Source organism: Trichosurus vulpecula, chromosome 5 (assembly GCF_011100635.1).
Source record: "Trichosurus vulpecula isolate mTriVul1 chromosome 5, mTriVul1.pri, whole genome shotgun sequence".
In the NCBI taxonomy this organism is placed as follows: Eukaryota; Metazoa; Chordata; class Mammalia; order Diprotodontia; family Phalangeridae; genus Trichosurus; species Trichosurus vulpecula.
The window spans coordinates 106614796-106630048 of NC_050577.1; the positions used below are offsets into that span (position 1 = coordinate 106614796).

Below are 15253 nucleotides of genomic sequence, written 5' to 3' on the forward strand. Positions count from 1 at the left end.
AGGTCAGACACCATCTATTTCTCCTCTGTGTCCTCAGGCTTTGTATCTGCAGTGCCTTGAAGTGAGCTTGGTGTTTCTCACAATGAATCAGGTCCATTTAAGTAAGCCGATGAGTGTGAACATAGAAAAGGCTCACACTGAGGCAAATTTCCACCAGCCTCATTCATGTAGGAACAAATTCAAAGGTATCCACAAATCTCACTTTTTGTAGCCATTCCTTATCAGCCTCTCCTCATTAAGAGAGAACTTACTGCAAGGTAGGGCTTTCTACTCATAAGCTAGGAACTGCCAAGTAAACCCCTACTAATGATTTCAGAACCCTCCTGGAAGAAGGAAGACACTCCCTGAGCAAACAAGTTCTGACAAGGCTTAAAAAGTTAGTTCAAGATAGGCTGATTTCTGAGAGAAGGGCCTAATAGGATCAGTTTGCTTGAACTCACCGTTAAATCAAAGTTCTGTTAGCTGTGGACATGCTGAGGGAGAGAAGACAAATCAGGAGTGATTCAGTCTTCATGAGCCACTGACTCCTAAGAGAACTAAAAAATTGATAGCAGTAAAGAGGCCTTAAATGTCTTTCTCCTTAGCAATTTGTTCCTCTACCACCTAAAGATGACAACTAACATCAACAGCTTCCATTTAGCTTACAGCACTTCACAGTTTAGCAAGCATTTTCCTCACAACCGTTGCAGGTAGTGCAAGGAGGAGCACAGTACTTAGATCCATCAGGCATTCATTTTACAGCTGAAGAAACTGAGGCCCAGAGTAGTTTAGTGACTTGCCTACAGTCATAGTCAACAATTTTAAAGTTTGCTGACTGGTCACAGGGGTATAAGCAATAGGGTCAGGATTTAAACCCAGGCCCCCTGACTAAATCCAGAATTAGACTAGACCCACCACTTACGACTCACCTTTAGAACATACCTGCCTCTGGAGGATCCCTAGTTTACAGTTGGGATGCAGATGCCCAAAGGGATGATGACGTTGTGCTGGTAAACCTTTAACCACTGGCTCTCCAGGAAAAAAAAATGTCCACACACACCCCTTCTAAGTTGAACTTGCATTATCAGAATCAGCTCCAGCACAACCCTTGACTCTGCCCAATTTTCACAGCTAATAGGGGCAGAAAAGGAATTCAAATCGAGGGGTCTTTCTACTATACTATACAGTCTCTGTGATGTCAGCTGACATAATATTTTAAGATCTGTAAAGCAATTTACATGTGTCATCTCACTGGAATCTCACAATATGATTGTTGACATTTTACAGCAGAAGAAACCAAGAATCAGAGAGGATGTGATTTACCTGTTGACAAACAGCTAAGTGGCAGAGGAGTTAGAGCCTGGAAACAGCAGATCTGAGTTCAGATGTGAACTCAAGACACTTACTCGATGAGTGACCCTGGGCAAGTCACATAACTCTGTTTGCCACCTCCTCAACTCTAAAACAGGGATATTAATAGCACCTGCCTCTTGACTGTTAAGATCCAATGAGATGTCTGTGAAGTGCTTAGCACAGTGCCTGGCATATAGGCATGTAATGCTCATTTCCTATCTTCTTTCCTTCTCTCCCTCCTTCCTTCCTAATAAAGTGTCACAGCTATAATTTGAACTAAGGTCCCTTATCTCTGCCCTGCTATCCCCTCAGGTGATGTAAGCCTCCCTGCATCACACATCCCTAGACACAGAGGGAAGCACTTCTACCTTGGGGAATGGAGAAAAGGATAAAAAGAATGTCCCTCCAAACTTTTCCCACTCAGTTTTATTGTTAAAAGCTACTTAGTTTGGGACTCAGCACATATGCAAGACATTTAAATGTTCTGCATAAATCAAGCCATGAGTAAAAGACTTGGGATTATTTCTACATAAACACTAAAACACAGAATGTGTAGTAACACTGATATACTTGTAATAGGTGAAATAGATTTTTCCTGTTATAGTAGGCTATGATTCCAAACAGATGCGGAACACAAATGAACTCACTGAACATTTGGAATCCAGTTGGCCTAAGGCTTGGTCACTATGAACAAAGCTCATCCATTATCAAAGGAAAGATGGACTGTCATTCATGTGAATATAACTTTAATTAGCATCATCACATCTGTACCAACAAAGTAAAGTCTCCCGAAGATCACAGCGGGCCCCACGGGTGAATAAGTGAAGAACGGTATGTAAAATGCTTTTATTCAATCAAATCTAGTAACTAAAACCGATGGTTCTTAATTAGTTACTTAGGTACTTGAAGAAGTGAATTGTTTCCCAAGCACAGGGAGATTATTTTCTAAAATAACTGAGACTGAAATAAAGTAAAGGAAAACAACTTTAAAAAATTTAAGAACTCTAATAAATATAATGAGTAATCGTGACTCCATAAGACCGATGATAAAATATGCTTCCCATGTCTTACAGATGACAGGCATAGAATAAGACGGACATTTCAGATAGTCATATATGACTTGGCTTTGCTTGACTCTTTACTTATTTGTTCCAAGGGAGGGCTTTTATAGGTGGGGAGGAAAGTTGAGGGAGGGAAATGTGTTAGCAAGTGAGAAAAAAAAAAAAAGAGGGAAAATAAAACATTAAAAATTACACAGAAGGCAATTCAAAAGGGGACAGACAAGCAACGCAGTTGGTACTACCCAGACTTGTAATTTCATTGGTATAGTGAACTCCTACCAATCGCTGGTTGGCATCTTTTCTGCAACTTAGAAAGCTGCCCAAAGTGCTGAGGTAAATGAATTGCCCAGGGTTACAAAGCAAGTATACATCAGGGATGAGACTTAAGCCCAGGTCCTCATGACTCTGAGGCCAGCTCTCTACCCATCATACCAACCTGCCTCTCAATATAACATTTTAAAAATAAAAACCAAGCTGCATATAATAGAGATTGGTGGTTTCCAATATAATTCTCTTTATTTTTAGCATATGGACAGATTTTTATTTGTTGATATTTAAGTTCATAATTTAAAAAAAATCACTGAGCTCACAGTTTGGATGGAAACAAGATTTGTATACATGCAAAACAAAAGACAATTCAAAAGATTATAATCAAGTTCCAAAATGTTAAGTATAGAGACCATAAGGACTAATTGGAAGTCAGGAGGGGAAGAATTAATTATGACCACAAGTATCCTAATAAAAGGTGACCAGAATGCCTAGAAGGACTGGCCCAGAAAGCACTGCAGACAGGCTGAATTATGTATAATTACCTTGTGAATATGTAGACAAGCTGTTGCTATGGTAACTTTCTCTCTCTTCCCCCCCCTCGCCGACCCCCGCCGACCCCCGCCCCTCCCCACCCCCCACCCCCACCCCAGGCTGTGGTCAAGAGTAGCTGACTTTTGAAACCTCTTCCCAGTCCCTTTATCAAACAGCCTGGTGGAAAAGTAATTGGCCCCAAACTCACCTTCAAATGAATTTCTATAAAGATATCCACATCACAGATTTTGGACCACATTCATGCTTTCTTGAGACTATCCCTACCCAAAGGGCTCAGAGTCCAACCTTCTCCCCAAATTCCTAACATGCACTTCTCAAATGCCAGTTTTGCCACAATAATTTCTTGCTTAAAGGTATTATTGTTACTTTCTCCAACCCCCTTAATTCAAGTGGAAAGCTAGAAGATCTAACATAATTTTTGGTTATAAGTGAATGCGCTGCCCTCTATGTATTCCTACACTCACTAGAAATGAAGGAAGATAAGTTTAATGATCATTTGAATACACCAGTTTTACCATAGTTTATTTTTTTTCATCTCTTATGTAAAAATCAGTTTACAGCCTGAAGGAAATGCATCGCAGGGACCTATTCAGTTCTGGAGAACCCTAGGTCCCTAATGTCCCCTTAATGCAAAAACTTGGGCTGGCTTAAACGTAAGAACACTGAGAAAGGGTTTCAACCAAAAGCCTTTCTGGAAGGATCATTCTGAAATGTTACGGCCAGCTATTCGTGTCTCATAGCCTGGGATTCACCGCTACACATGCGACTACGCTGAATTCTACACAGAACAATGGTGAATGTCTTGCATCCTCCATGAGGCAAGCTGCGAAAGCAGCTCAACATCTTTCTGAGATGTCACCTCAAGGAAACCACAGAAACCTGCTCCTTGTGCCCCCCCTCAAAGAGTACTGTTTCCATATAAGAGGTCCATTTATTGGAATGAAAACATGGCCTCTCTGTGCCTACAGATAGAAGCACTAGACTTGGAATGAGGAACCCTGCCTCATACATTTACTAGTGGTGTGACCCGGTGCAATGTCCCTTAATCTCTCTCAGCCTCAGTTTCCTTATCTGTAAAATGGGGATAATAGCACCCACTTCACAGGCTTGTTGCAAGGATCAAAAGAAATGTACAGTGCACCGCAAACCTCAAAGCACTGTATAGATTTTAGCTATTTCCTCCACAAAATTCTAGAGACAAACATCTAACTAATGCCTTAGAAATACTTTAGAGCCTTAAATTTGGATCATCAAAATTTTTTAATGTGTTTACATTTTTACAGTAATTAGCTAGCACATAGCAAAATTTCCGTAAGTATTCTGTAAGATTTCTTAGCTAAATCCTAGCAATACAGCTTGAAATTGTAGTTTTGGGGGCAGGGGTGGAGGGTAGGATCTTTTTAGTAGCCTCAATTTAAAAAGAAGAAAAAAACTGATTTTCTGCACTTTTTTTTTTGGAAGGGGGAAGGCAGGGCAATTGGGGTTAAGTGACTTGCCCAAGGTCACACAGCTAGTAAGTGTATCAAGTGTCTGAGGCTGGATTTGAACTCAGGTCCTCCTGACTCCAGGGCTGGTGCTCTACTCACTGTGCCACCTAGCCACCCCTGATTTTCTGCACTCTTAAGTGAAGCATGTCCTAATAAGTTGTTTTCCATGGGGTTGGAAAGGCAAATGGCAGAACACTAGAGATCTGCACAAATGGGGGGGACAGAATTCTAACAAATTAGTGTTTTAAAAAAGAACAGAACCAAAACAAGGGAATAATCAATGAAAACTAGTTAGAAAAAAATGAGCGAGCTCAGGAGAAGAAAGAAATTAGAACAGAAGCAGAAATAAAGTAATACGGTTTATTCTGCTTCATGTCTTACACAGTATGTATCCTGCTTCTGAGGGATCATCTCTAGAGGAGAGTAGTGCATATCCCTCAAAAGTTAACTGTGTCTATCACTAAACACAAGAAGCTCTTGATGGACACATCATCTAAGTATACAATGGTCACATCATAGAAAAATTAGAGGAAAATGGAAGGAGATGCCTGCCATAATTATGGCCAGGGAGAGAATCCTTAAACAAGGAATAGAGAATCACAACAGACAAAATGGACAATTTTGACGACACTGAATCGACAGGTTTTTGCAAGAACAAAATCAACAGTTACACTTAGAAGGGAAGCAGTTAACTGGGGGAAAAGCTTCTATAACAAATATCTAATAAAGGTTTGATAACCAAGATATTTAGGGACAAGTATATAGAAAACAAAAGCCAGGTGGTTTTCCAAAGAAGAAATGCAAACTATCAACAAACATGAAAGAACACTCCAAACTACTCAGGAGACATGCAAGTTAAAATAAGTGAAGTTTCACCTGGCAGGTTGGCAAAAATAAAAAGGGTGGTGACAGAGGAGTTTCAGGAAGACTGACACGCTAATACAGCACTGGTACAGCTGTGAATTAGTACATTCTTGAAAACAATTTCCTAAAAAGTCACTAAACTCTACATACTCCTTACAAAAAAATCTCCTAAAAGCTGCTAAACTGTACATACTCTTTTACCCAATGATAACACATATACCCCGGGGAAATCAAAGGAGGGAAAGGTCCCATATATACAAAAATATTTATAGCAGCACTTTTTGTAATAGCAAAGAACTAGAAAAATTTGTGTCCATCGATTGGTAAGTTGCTGAACAAATCATATTACACGATTGTAATGGAATATTATTACATCAGAACAACTATAAAGAATTCAGAGAAACTGAGAAAGACTTGTACGAACTAATTTAGGGCAAAAAAAGCAGAACCAGGAAGACAATTTCCAAAATGACCATAATAATATGAAAGAATTCAGAACTCTATGTAATGCACTGTCTAATCCTGACTTTAGAGGACTGAGGGTGAAACATGCCTCTAACCTCTCTGGAGAAAGGTGGTTTTCTATGAGTGTGAAACGGGGCATACATTTTTAAGATAGCCAAGTATTTTCCTTCACTGAACTCATTTGTTATTTAAAAAAAAAAAAAGTCTACGGGGGGGAGAGAGAACTATTTATTATGAAGTGCCGATGTTGAAAAAGAAAAACATCAATTTAACATTTTTTTAATTTAAATGGCAATGAGGTGCTTGGTAGCACCTACTTGTAGTGGTGATGACATTGCCTTAGTCTTCATCATCAGGGGGAATACCCAGTTCTTCATCTGTCCACTGAGAAGGATCTGGATATGGAAAATGACCCTGGTGGGAACAATTAAAAAAAAAATCAAGCATCCATTCAACTAGAGAAAACAAATTTTAAAAAAACAGCCATAGAGAAGTGAGAAACAGTATTATCTACTCAAGACATAACAACCCCTCTATCAATGGCTGTACCCGTCTCTCATTCCTCCTCTCCCGGTCCCCTTTCATACTCAATGACCAAATGCCATTGCGTAACCTGTTTGAGGTCCTAACCTTTCTTCTGTGTATGGCCTGTTCAACTCAGTGCTGTAGACTAAATTCTTTAAACCTCTCCATCTTTGTAAGGTGCAGATGCTTGACTGGAAGCACTGTATGATTTCCCAAATATAATCTAGCCTGCCCTTCTTCAATGTTGGGCCCAGTTTATTGTGTAACTGTAAAGGTTATCCAAGACACATCTTTTTGGTTGTCATTTCAGTCATGTCTAACTCTCCATGAGCCCATTTGAGGTCGTCTTGGCAAAGGTACTGGAGGGTCACAGAGCTAGTGAGGCCAAGTTGGAACTCAGGTCCTCCAGACAGCAGGCACTGCACCACCTAGCTGCCCAAGATACATATACTGATAGATTTGTTCCTGTGTGGATTGCTAAACTGACCTCTGAGTGGCCTCAGCTCTTGATGAAGAGGCCAGGACACTATGCCTGTCAGCAAAATGGCATCTACAAACAAGAACATATGGGACTTCAATGCTGTTCAACAATTCTTTTACTCTACCTTTATGAACTCCTTATCTAATTCCTTATCTAATCTAATGATTATTCCAAACCTTTTCTTCTTCCCTCTTGCCACCATTGGTACCTTGGCTTTACATACTTACAGTATATGGCATGGCCATACCTACCTTACTGAGAGAACTAAAGTCACTCAACTCAGAAGTATGAAGACATAATACAAAGTAAAGTAAGCAGAGGGAGAACAATATACATGACTACAACAATGGGAATGAAAATTAATTACAAAGAAGAAGCTTGGTCCCAAAGAAAATATATGAAGATGCCTCATCCCACTACTTTGCAAAGATGTGGAATACCACATATTTTGATGAAAGGGTCAGCTTTACTGATTTTTTTCCTTTTTTTTTTTTTTTAAATCTGTTATAAGAGCTGGTTCTCTAGGAGTGGCCGGGGGGAGAGGTATAGGAGGAAAATTAGATGATGTAAAAACAAAAGATGAAAACATTATCCTATTCTTATTGGTACTTCTGCACATAGAATATGATTCCATTAGAATGTGTGCTTTATGAGAGCAGGGGCTGGCTTTTCTATTTGTACACTCAGGGCTTGGCACACTGTTTCCCAGTGAATAGCACTGGCCCTGGAGTCAGGAGGACCTGAGTTCAAATCGGGCCTCAGACACTTGACACACTTACTAGCTGTGACCTTTGGCAAGTCACTTAACCCCAAATGCCCTTCCTTCCCCCCTGCAAAAAACAAATAAACAAACAAATTCATGCATTCATGCATGCATAGATTAGAAAACTAAAGAATCTCAAAGCTGGGGGGACACACCTCATTTCCTGCTAACAAAAAAAGGTTGGCAAAAATTCAGGAAAGAACTAAGATGACATGAAGATGGGCAGGCTTCAATGGGAGATAAACTAAAGGAAAAACTCTTTAGTCCAGAAAGACAAGAGCTAAGACTTAACATGAGAAAAGTTTATAAAATCATGATGGGTGTAGATGGGGTAAGCATCTGTTTACTAAAAAGCAGAATACTAAGGGGAAACCACTGATGCTTGAAGGAGAGCATGAGAAGTACCATGAAAAGCCACTTATATATTCTGAGTTTAATGTTTAACATGACCTTAATGGAAAGGACCTTAAAAACAGACCCAGACTACAGGATGAACTAAAACTTTCTGTAGGAAAATCAACTTTGGAACTATACTGCCACAGAGATCAGTCCTCATCCAGCTATTCCTCTCAGATGATCCTAGCCCCATTAGAAACTAAACAGCAAAATAGGAAATGACTCCAAATTAGATAATTTCCTTTTAGCCGGTTTATATGCAGTGACTTGTGGCAATCTCCCTAAGCTGCTAGCTAGGATGGTTCATAAACTGAGGAAAACAATTAGTTTGATAACGTATTCTATTATCTCTTGATCCTTAAGCTCTACAATCATGCAAGAAGAACCTAATTTATTTGGTCATGTATACATGACATAGCCAGTGTTTCGTGGCTTTTTATTCAGAAACTATTTCTTAGTGGTCCTAACAACCCACCTGATCCCACCTTTGAAGATCTGACAAGAGGTTTTGTTGAACATTCAAGACTATTAGAATGTGTTATAAAGAATTTAGAACAAGAAGCAGTGATCAGTAAGAGCTATCAGTTCATATCAGACTAACCTTATTATCTTTTTTGATAGGGTTACTACACAGGTAGGTTGGGAAAATGTCACAGCTGGAGTATTCCTAGATTTTATTAAGACCTAGGACAGTCTCTCATGACAGCTTTCTAGACAAGATGGGAAGCAGTGCAGCACAGTGGGAAGAATACTGAATGTAGGGTCAGAGGGCTGAGCTCCAAAGCCCTGCTCTGCCACTCGCTACCAGGGTGATTTTGGTCAGTTTTCTTATCTATAAAATGAGCTGACTTGTTGACTTGACGATTCTAAATCTATGACACTAAGATCCTATTATTTGAAATACAAAGATAACAGCAAATTTGTACAAGTTTTTGATCCCCCTCTGCCCCCCCAAAAAAGGGACAAGAAGTTGAAAATATAAATTTGTTTAAGAAGGATCTAGGTGAGTTTTTTTTTTTTGTGTTGTGGACTCCTTTGACATTCTAGCAAATTCTATGAACCCCTTCTCAGAATGTTTTTAAATAACTGAAGGAAATACTAAATTTCAGTTAGAGGGTAGTAAAATTAAATATGTATTCTTTTCCCATCCAAGTTCAAGGTCCCCCTGAAATCCCACAGACCGAAGATTAAGAATCTTCAGTTTAGATAAAATCTTGGATCTCTGACTCATAATTGTGTTAAACAAAGCTCAGATCTGATAATTCATCCCTAACTGTTGAAATAGATATCCTAGAAGGCAAGCACACTATCCCACAGAGCATCCCTTGGCACCCCCATCAGATAGTTCCAGGTTGAACTAGTACGGCATTTATACTCTATAGTGGGAGCAGAACTGGCATCATGAACCATAATGAAGGATACAGAACAAAGTTTTTGAGTGTTTGTCAATATTCGTAAATAAAAAAATTTTATTCCAAAGCTTACCAATACAGCATCCGAGTCATGCCAGAAACGCCAGAGAATCCAAAACCACATTGTCGCACTTAACAGCTCAGATTGGAAGATCTGAGATTTTGTAAGATGGGGATACTGCCGGTAGCGGGGCTGAATGTGTACACCATCTCCAGCACTGCAATTCAAAAAAACCCTTTTTTTAAGTGCTTGTTGCATCAGCAATGTATTTGATTTTTCAGAATTACAAATATGTGTGCCCCAACTACAATGCAAAGGGTTGTGATAAGGATCAAATGAGATGCAGAAGTGCTCCATAAATTCTAAAGTACTATGGCAACCTGAAGCATAAATATTATAATAAAGAAGCTTCATTTTGATAAATTATTATATACAATAACTGTACAGGAGAAATCGAGGAAGACCTCCTGCAAGGTGGGTACAGACTTCTCCTATTGCAGACTTACGGAAGGAGGACATGGACATGAGTCACAGAAGAGGAGCAGGGATAAATGGGTTGCAAACTGCAACATTGGACAGAACTTCAATATTAATGAGATGCCAGACCCATATGAATATACCTCATACCTGTATTCCCCTCTAATTAAAATTTTCTGTATTCTTCAAAATATTTAAGGCAAAGAAAAATAACTTTGGTTTGGGAATTATTCTTAACTACAGAACACACCAAAAGCAGATAGCCTGCAAGAGAAAGGAGAGATAGGATGACCTAATTCAGAAGGACTTCAATGCAATAAAAGTTTATTGCATGCTTACCGTGTACATGGCACTGTGATACAAAAATGCATACAAAGTGACTTTTGGGGAAAGGTACCAGTAGCTAAAGCATCAGGTAAAGAAGGCTTCATGTAGAAGGTGATGCTTGAACTTCACCTTAAGGAAAACCAGGGATTTTAAGAGATGGAGGTGAGGAGGGAGTAAATTCCAGCCCTTGTATCCGGTGCAAAAGCCCCCAAACTGTGAAGTTTTCTTTTGATCCTGTAGTTAACAGAAAGCTACTGAAGTTTACTGAAAGGGCGGAGAGCGACATGGTCAGACCTACATTTTAGGAAGATCAGTTTGACAGCTGAACGGAGAGGGCAGCAAGGCTACAGAAAGCTTTTTCAATTGGGGGGGAGGGGCCAGGATCAGAGAAAAAATCCTCTTTTTGGCATTCAAAGCCTTTCATAAACTGCCCCTACTCTCTCTCCAGATACTCTAAGACCTTCTTGCTCTTCCTGGCACATGGCATCGCATCACTCAGCTCAAGGCATTTTCCCGGGCTGCCTCCCATGCCTGGAATGCTCTCCCTCTTCATCTCTCCCTCCTACTTTCCTTCCAGTCTCAACTCAAACCTCACCTTCTGCAAGAAACCTTTCCCAATCCTCCTTAGTGCTAAAGCTTTCCCTCCATGATAATATCCAATTTATCCTGAATATGTTGTTTGCATCTGACTGTTTGCCTGTGGTCTCCCCCGTTAGACTGTAAGCTCCTCGCGGGCAGGGGCTGTCTTTGTAACCCTAGTGCTTAGCACACTGCCTGGCACATAGCAGGAATTTAATACATCTTTACTGAATAAATGAATCCTGAATATATTGTCTGCAAGTGGCTGTTTGCATGTTATCCCCCACCTTAGGCTGTGAGCTCCTGGAGGATATGGGCTCTCTTTTGCCATTTTTTGTATCCTTAGCGCTTAGCACAGTGCCTGGCATACAGTAGGCGCTTAAAACATGTCGATCGAATGAATGAATGAGCACAGAGCCTCAGCCACAGTAAGCACTCAATAAATAACTGCTTGCCAACTTGGCTCAAGAGTAACCCTTCTCTGGGCCTGGGTTCCTTATTTCCTCCTAAAATGAAGGGTTTGGCCTCGGCTGCCATCGTATAGATTGTTAATGCTCCAGGAAAGGGAGGAGAAGGGAGGAGAAGAGGGAGGAGCGCGCGCGAACAGTGATCAGAGGACAGCATAAAGTCAGAGTGGTCCAATCAGCGCCTCCCCATAGGAGTTCCCGGCCCCACAATGCCCTGGGGCGGAGGCGGGGCACTTCAGCTCAGTATCCTGGGACTTGGAGTCCCCTCTAAGCGCCCTTCAAGGTGATGGCTGGCCCCGCGGCCGAACGACGCGACCGAAAACCCCTCCAACCACCAGTCAACACTCACTGCCGGACTCCTCCAATGCCGCGACCAACAGTCCGCTCGCTCGGACCCTCCAGGAAGCGCCGACCTCCCTCGCGAAGGAAAGGCCCCAGCCGCCTCAGCGCCGACATGACCGCCAGAGCCCGCAGAGCCGCGGGCGGACGCTGAGGAGCCGTCCCGACCTGGCCCCGCCCCTTCCGCCAACGTCACTTCCCCCGGGCGGCCACGAGCCGAGCCCCGCCCCGCCGGCGTGGTGGGCGGGACTGTCTGCCGTCCTTTCGGGAGATGCTCGCGAGACCCTCAAAGTCAGTCAAGCGTTGACTGATTCTTCATTCTTGACACTGCGTCCTTCCCCCCTCCGTATAGAAGCGAATGGATTCTTCCAGTTTCGGACCCAACCATGTCTCCGTCTTCGCGTGGGGAAGGGGTTCGGGATGTGGTCGCGGGGAGCAGCTGGGCTCTTGCTGGTCCTCTCGCAGAGAGAGCGTCTTTCCTCCTGGAGCGTTCCGGTAACGTCTCCGCTGTGTAGGTGCTAGGCAGCCGCTGAGGGGGCGAGAAGTAGCCTATCTGCCCCTGGGCTCTCTAGAGTGGTTCAGTCCTGGGCAGGCTTAGGTAATCTCCTAGCAACGTGGACGCTGTCGGGAGTGGTGTATCCTGTAACCACGCCCAGCACACTGCCCCACCCCCACCGGGGAGACACGTGCAGGAAGCCTTGGCTGGCCCTAAACCCAAACAAAGCTAGGGTGTTCTTTGACATTGGAGTTGGAGAGCCGGAAGAAAGTTTTAGTTTTATTCTCCTTCCCAGTGAATGCCCCCAGCATGCGCTGACTAAATTGTCCAAAGCACAGATAAAGTTGTTATGGGGCTGGCACCTTTGGGGATTGCGGCAGAGTAGTAATTGTAGGTCCCAAGGAGTCATAGCTTTAGAGCTGGAAGTACTAGTAGTAGTGGTGGTAGTAGCAGTCGTGATGTTGGTGGTGGTAGTGGTAATGGTAGCTATCATACATATGTCGATTTTTTAGGGCAGCTAGGTGGCACGGTGGATAGAGTGTCGCCTAGAGTCAGGAAGACCCGAATTCAAATTCGGCCTCAGACGCTTACTAGCTCCGTGACCCTGGGCAAGTCTCTTAACCCTGTTTGCCTCAGTTTCTTCACCTGTAAAATGAGCTGGAGAAGGAAGTGGCAAATCACTCCAGTATCCCTGCCAAGAAAACCCTAAATGGGGTCATGAAGAGTCAGACACGACTGGACAACAACATTTCACCTTAAACCTCAGTTGATCTTCATAAATAATCAGCAAACATTTATTAAGCTCTGTGTGCCAACCGTGTGCTAAGTCCTGGGCACTTAAAGAAAATCAAAAACAGTTCCTGCCCTCTAGGAGCTCACATTCTAATGGAGGGGGACAACACAGCAGATAACTGTGTACCTGGAAGAAATAAACAAGGTAAATTAGAAATAACGTCACAAGGGAAGGAACTGCATTAAAGAGCTCTGGAAAGGCCCAGAGCCACACAGCTTCAATGCCTGAAGCAAGATTTGAAACTAGGGCTTCCTAACTCCAAAGTCAGCCCTGTAATATATCACCTTCGAACCTCCCCTGGACCTCCCTTGTCTGAACCACAGCCCACCGTAGGTGGGACTGAGCTCAACAATTTGCCATGTCCACGTCCTCTAAAGCCAAGATTGCCATAAAGTCTGTTGTGGGTCATCTGCAAAAAGATTTGTCTTCATCCCACCAAGAACCAAACATGATCAAAAGGGTTGGAAATGTAGCCAACTAAATAAAGTCTCATTTTGAACAGATAATTAAATATACCTCTCTCCTCAAGATATCACTGGGAACTCTTGGGCCAGAACAGTGTATTCATTGATCGAATGAATGAACGGGCATTTGTTAAGTGCTTACTACGTGCCAAGCATTATACTAAACAATTGGGATACAAAAAGGAAAAATGAGAGGTCCCTGCTCTCCAGAAGCTTATATTATCACTGAGGGAGATAACACATTAGGTTCTTGTGCAGGGCAGATAGAAAGACTTAGTAGTGCTAAGGATTCAGTGGAAGGGTCGAGGGCCCAGGGGTCTTTAGGTTCATTCAACCTCTAGGTCAGATCACGGTACCTGGAGTCTGGGGAAGAAGAGGCAAGGAAAAAGACAGTGAAAAATTCTCTGCCATTACCATGTATTACTGTGACTGTTCTATTTTACACTTCTTCTAATTCAGATAAAGACGTTTTATTCATTATTATCACTGTCATCTCACCTTTGTTACTTTATTCTCTGAGGACAGGCTACAATGCAGGTTTTGTACAAACCACATGGGGAGAAGGGGGTGGAGTATGGCCTGTACTGGAACTAATACAGTATTTTCTGACCAGGCCCGGCCATTCAATTCAGTTCAACAAACCCCTTATCAAGTCCCTGCTATTCAGAAAGCATCATACTACGTAGTGGAAGGGTTATAATTTTTTAAGCTTTCTTACAAATTTAGATAATACCAGCCCTGCCCTTCTAGAGCTTACAGTCTCAGAGCTGCCAAAGGTGAATCTTCAACATTCCCCTATGGTCTCTCCTTGAAGAGCAGTCAGAGTATGAGATCATTGGAAGAAAAGACTGTCTTAACAACAGTACTACCCTAATGTATGATGTTATCCCAAATAATCCCTAGCACTACCCAATCTAATAATAAAAGCATTTATTATTATTAATTTATTATATTGCCAGGCACTGTGCTATGCATTTCACAAACATCTCGTTTGATCTTTCCAACAACCCTGTGAGGTAGGTACACTTATTATCCCCATTTTACAGCTGAGGAAACTGAGGCAAGCAGGCAGAGGTTAAGTGGCTTGCCCAAGGTCACACAGCTAGGATGCGTCCGAGGTCACGTTTGAACTCATGTCTTCCTGACTCCAGGCCCAGCACTCTGGGCACTGTGGCACCCCCTAGCGGTCCCCAGAGCACTGAGAGGTTAAATAATTTGTCCAGTTAAATGGCTAGTATTCATCAGAGGTGAGATTTGAATCCAGGTCCTTCTGGCTTCAAGGCCTGCTCTAACCATTAGGCTGTGCTGCTCCTCATGGTAACATGTACACTAACCCAAACCCTGTTTGCTGCTTACGAGGATAGAATTAAGATAACCCTATGATTGGGGAAAAGGAGAAAGGTGATAGCCTAGAATTCTCTTTCTCTATGTGGCGTATATGCCATATGGCATTCAGAGCAAGGGGCCACCACCTCCCTGCTGCTTGTCTGTCGCACTGTAGTATCCTAGCCCCAAACTCAGGTTGTGTTCAGTAATAGCGTGCTTCTTAACGAACTCTAAACAAATGTAATCACCGCCGACAATGGGACCCTTATGTATGTAACCATCATGATAGTAATTATAGCTGATCACATATATAGTATATTAATATATACATATATTTATACACACACACACACACACACACACACATATCATTTTA

General features: G+C 42.1%; 1 protein-coding gene across 1 annotated transcript; it reads right to left on the reverse strand.

Moving 5' to 3' along the window:
- Positions 1 to 5048: 5048 nt before the first annotated feature.
- NDUFB2 (NADH:ubiquinone oxidoreductase subunit B2) lies at positions 5049 to 12023 on the reverse strand. The gene is made up of 3 exons (XM_036760457.1): positions 11809 to 12023; positions 9682 to 9826; positions 5049 to 6445 (listed from the first exon to the last, which is right to left on the reverse strand). Exons 1-3 carry the CDS (start codon positions 11913 to 11915, stop codon positions 6371 to 6373), a joined length of 327 nt encoding a protein of 108 aa, XP_036616352.1. The 5' UTR covers positions 11916 to 12023; the 3' UTR covers positions 5049 to 6370.
- Positions 12024 to 15253: the final 3230 nt, after the last annotated feature.

Excerpts from the sequence above, each read along its gene's own strand:
- NDUFB2 (XM_036760457.1), bottom strand. The coding sequence starts at position 11,915 with ATGTCGGCGCTGAGGCGGCTGGGGCCTTTCCTTCGCGAGGGAGGTCGG. Across the intron at positions 9,827-11,808 it reads GGCATTGGAGGAGTCCGGCA|TGCTGGAGATGGTGTACACA; the intron begins GTGAGTGTTGAC and ends TTTGAATTGCAG. Across the intron at positions 6,446-9,681 it reads ATGACTCGGATGCTGTATTG|GGTCATTTTCCATATCCAGA; the intron begins GTAAGCTTTGGA and ends TGTTCCCACCAG.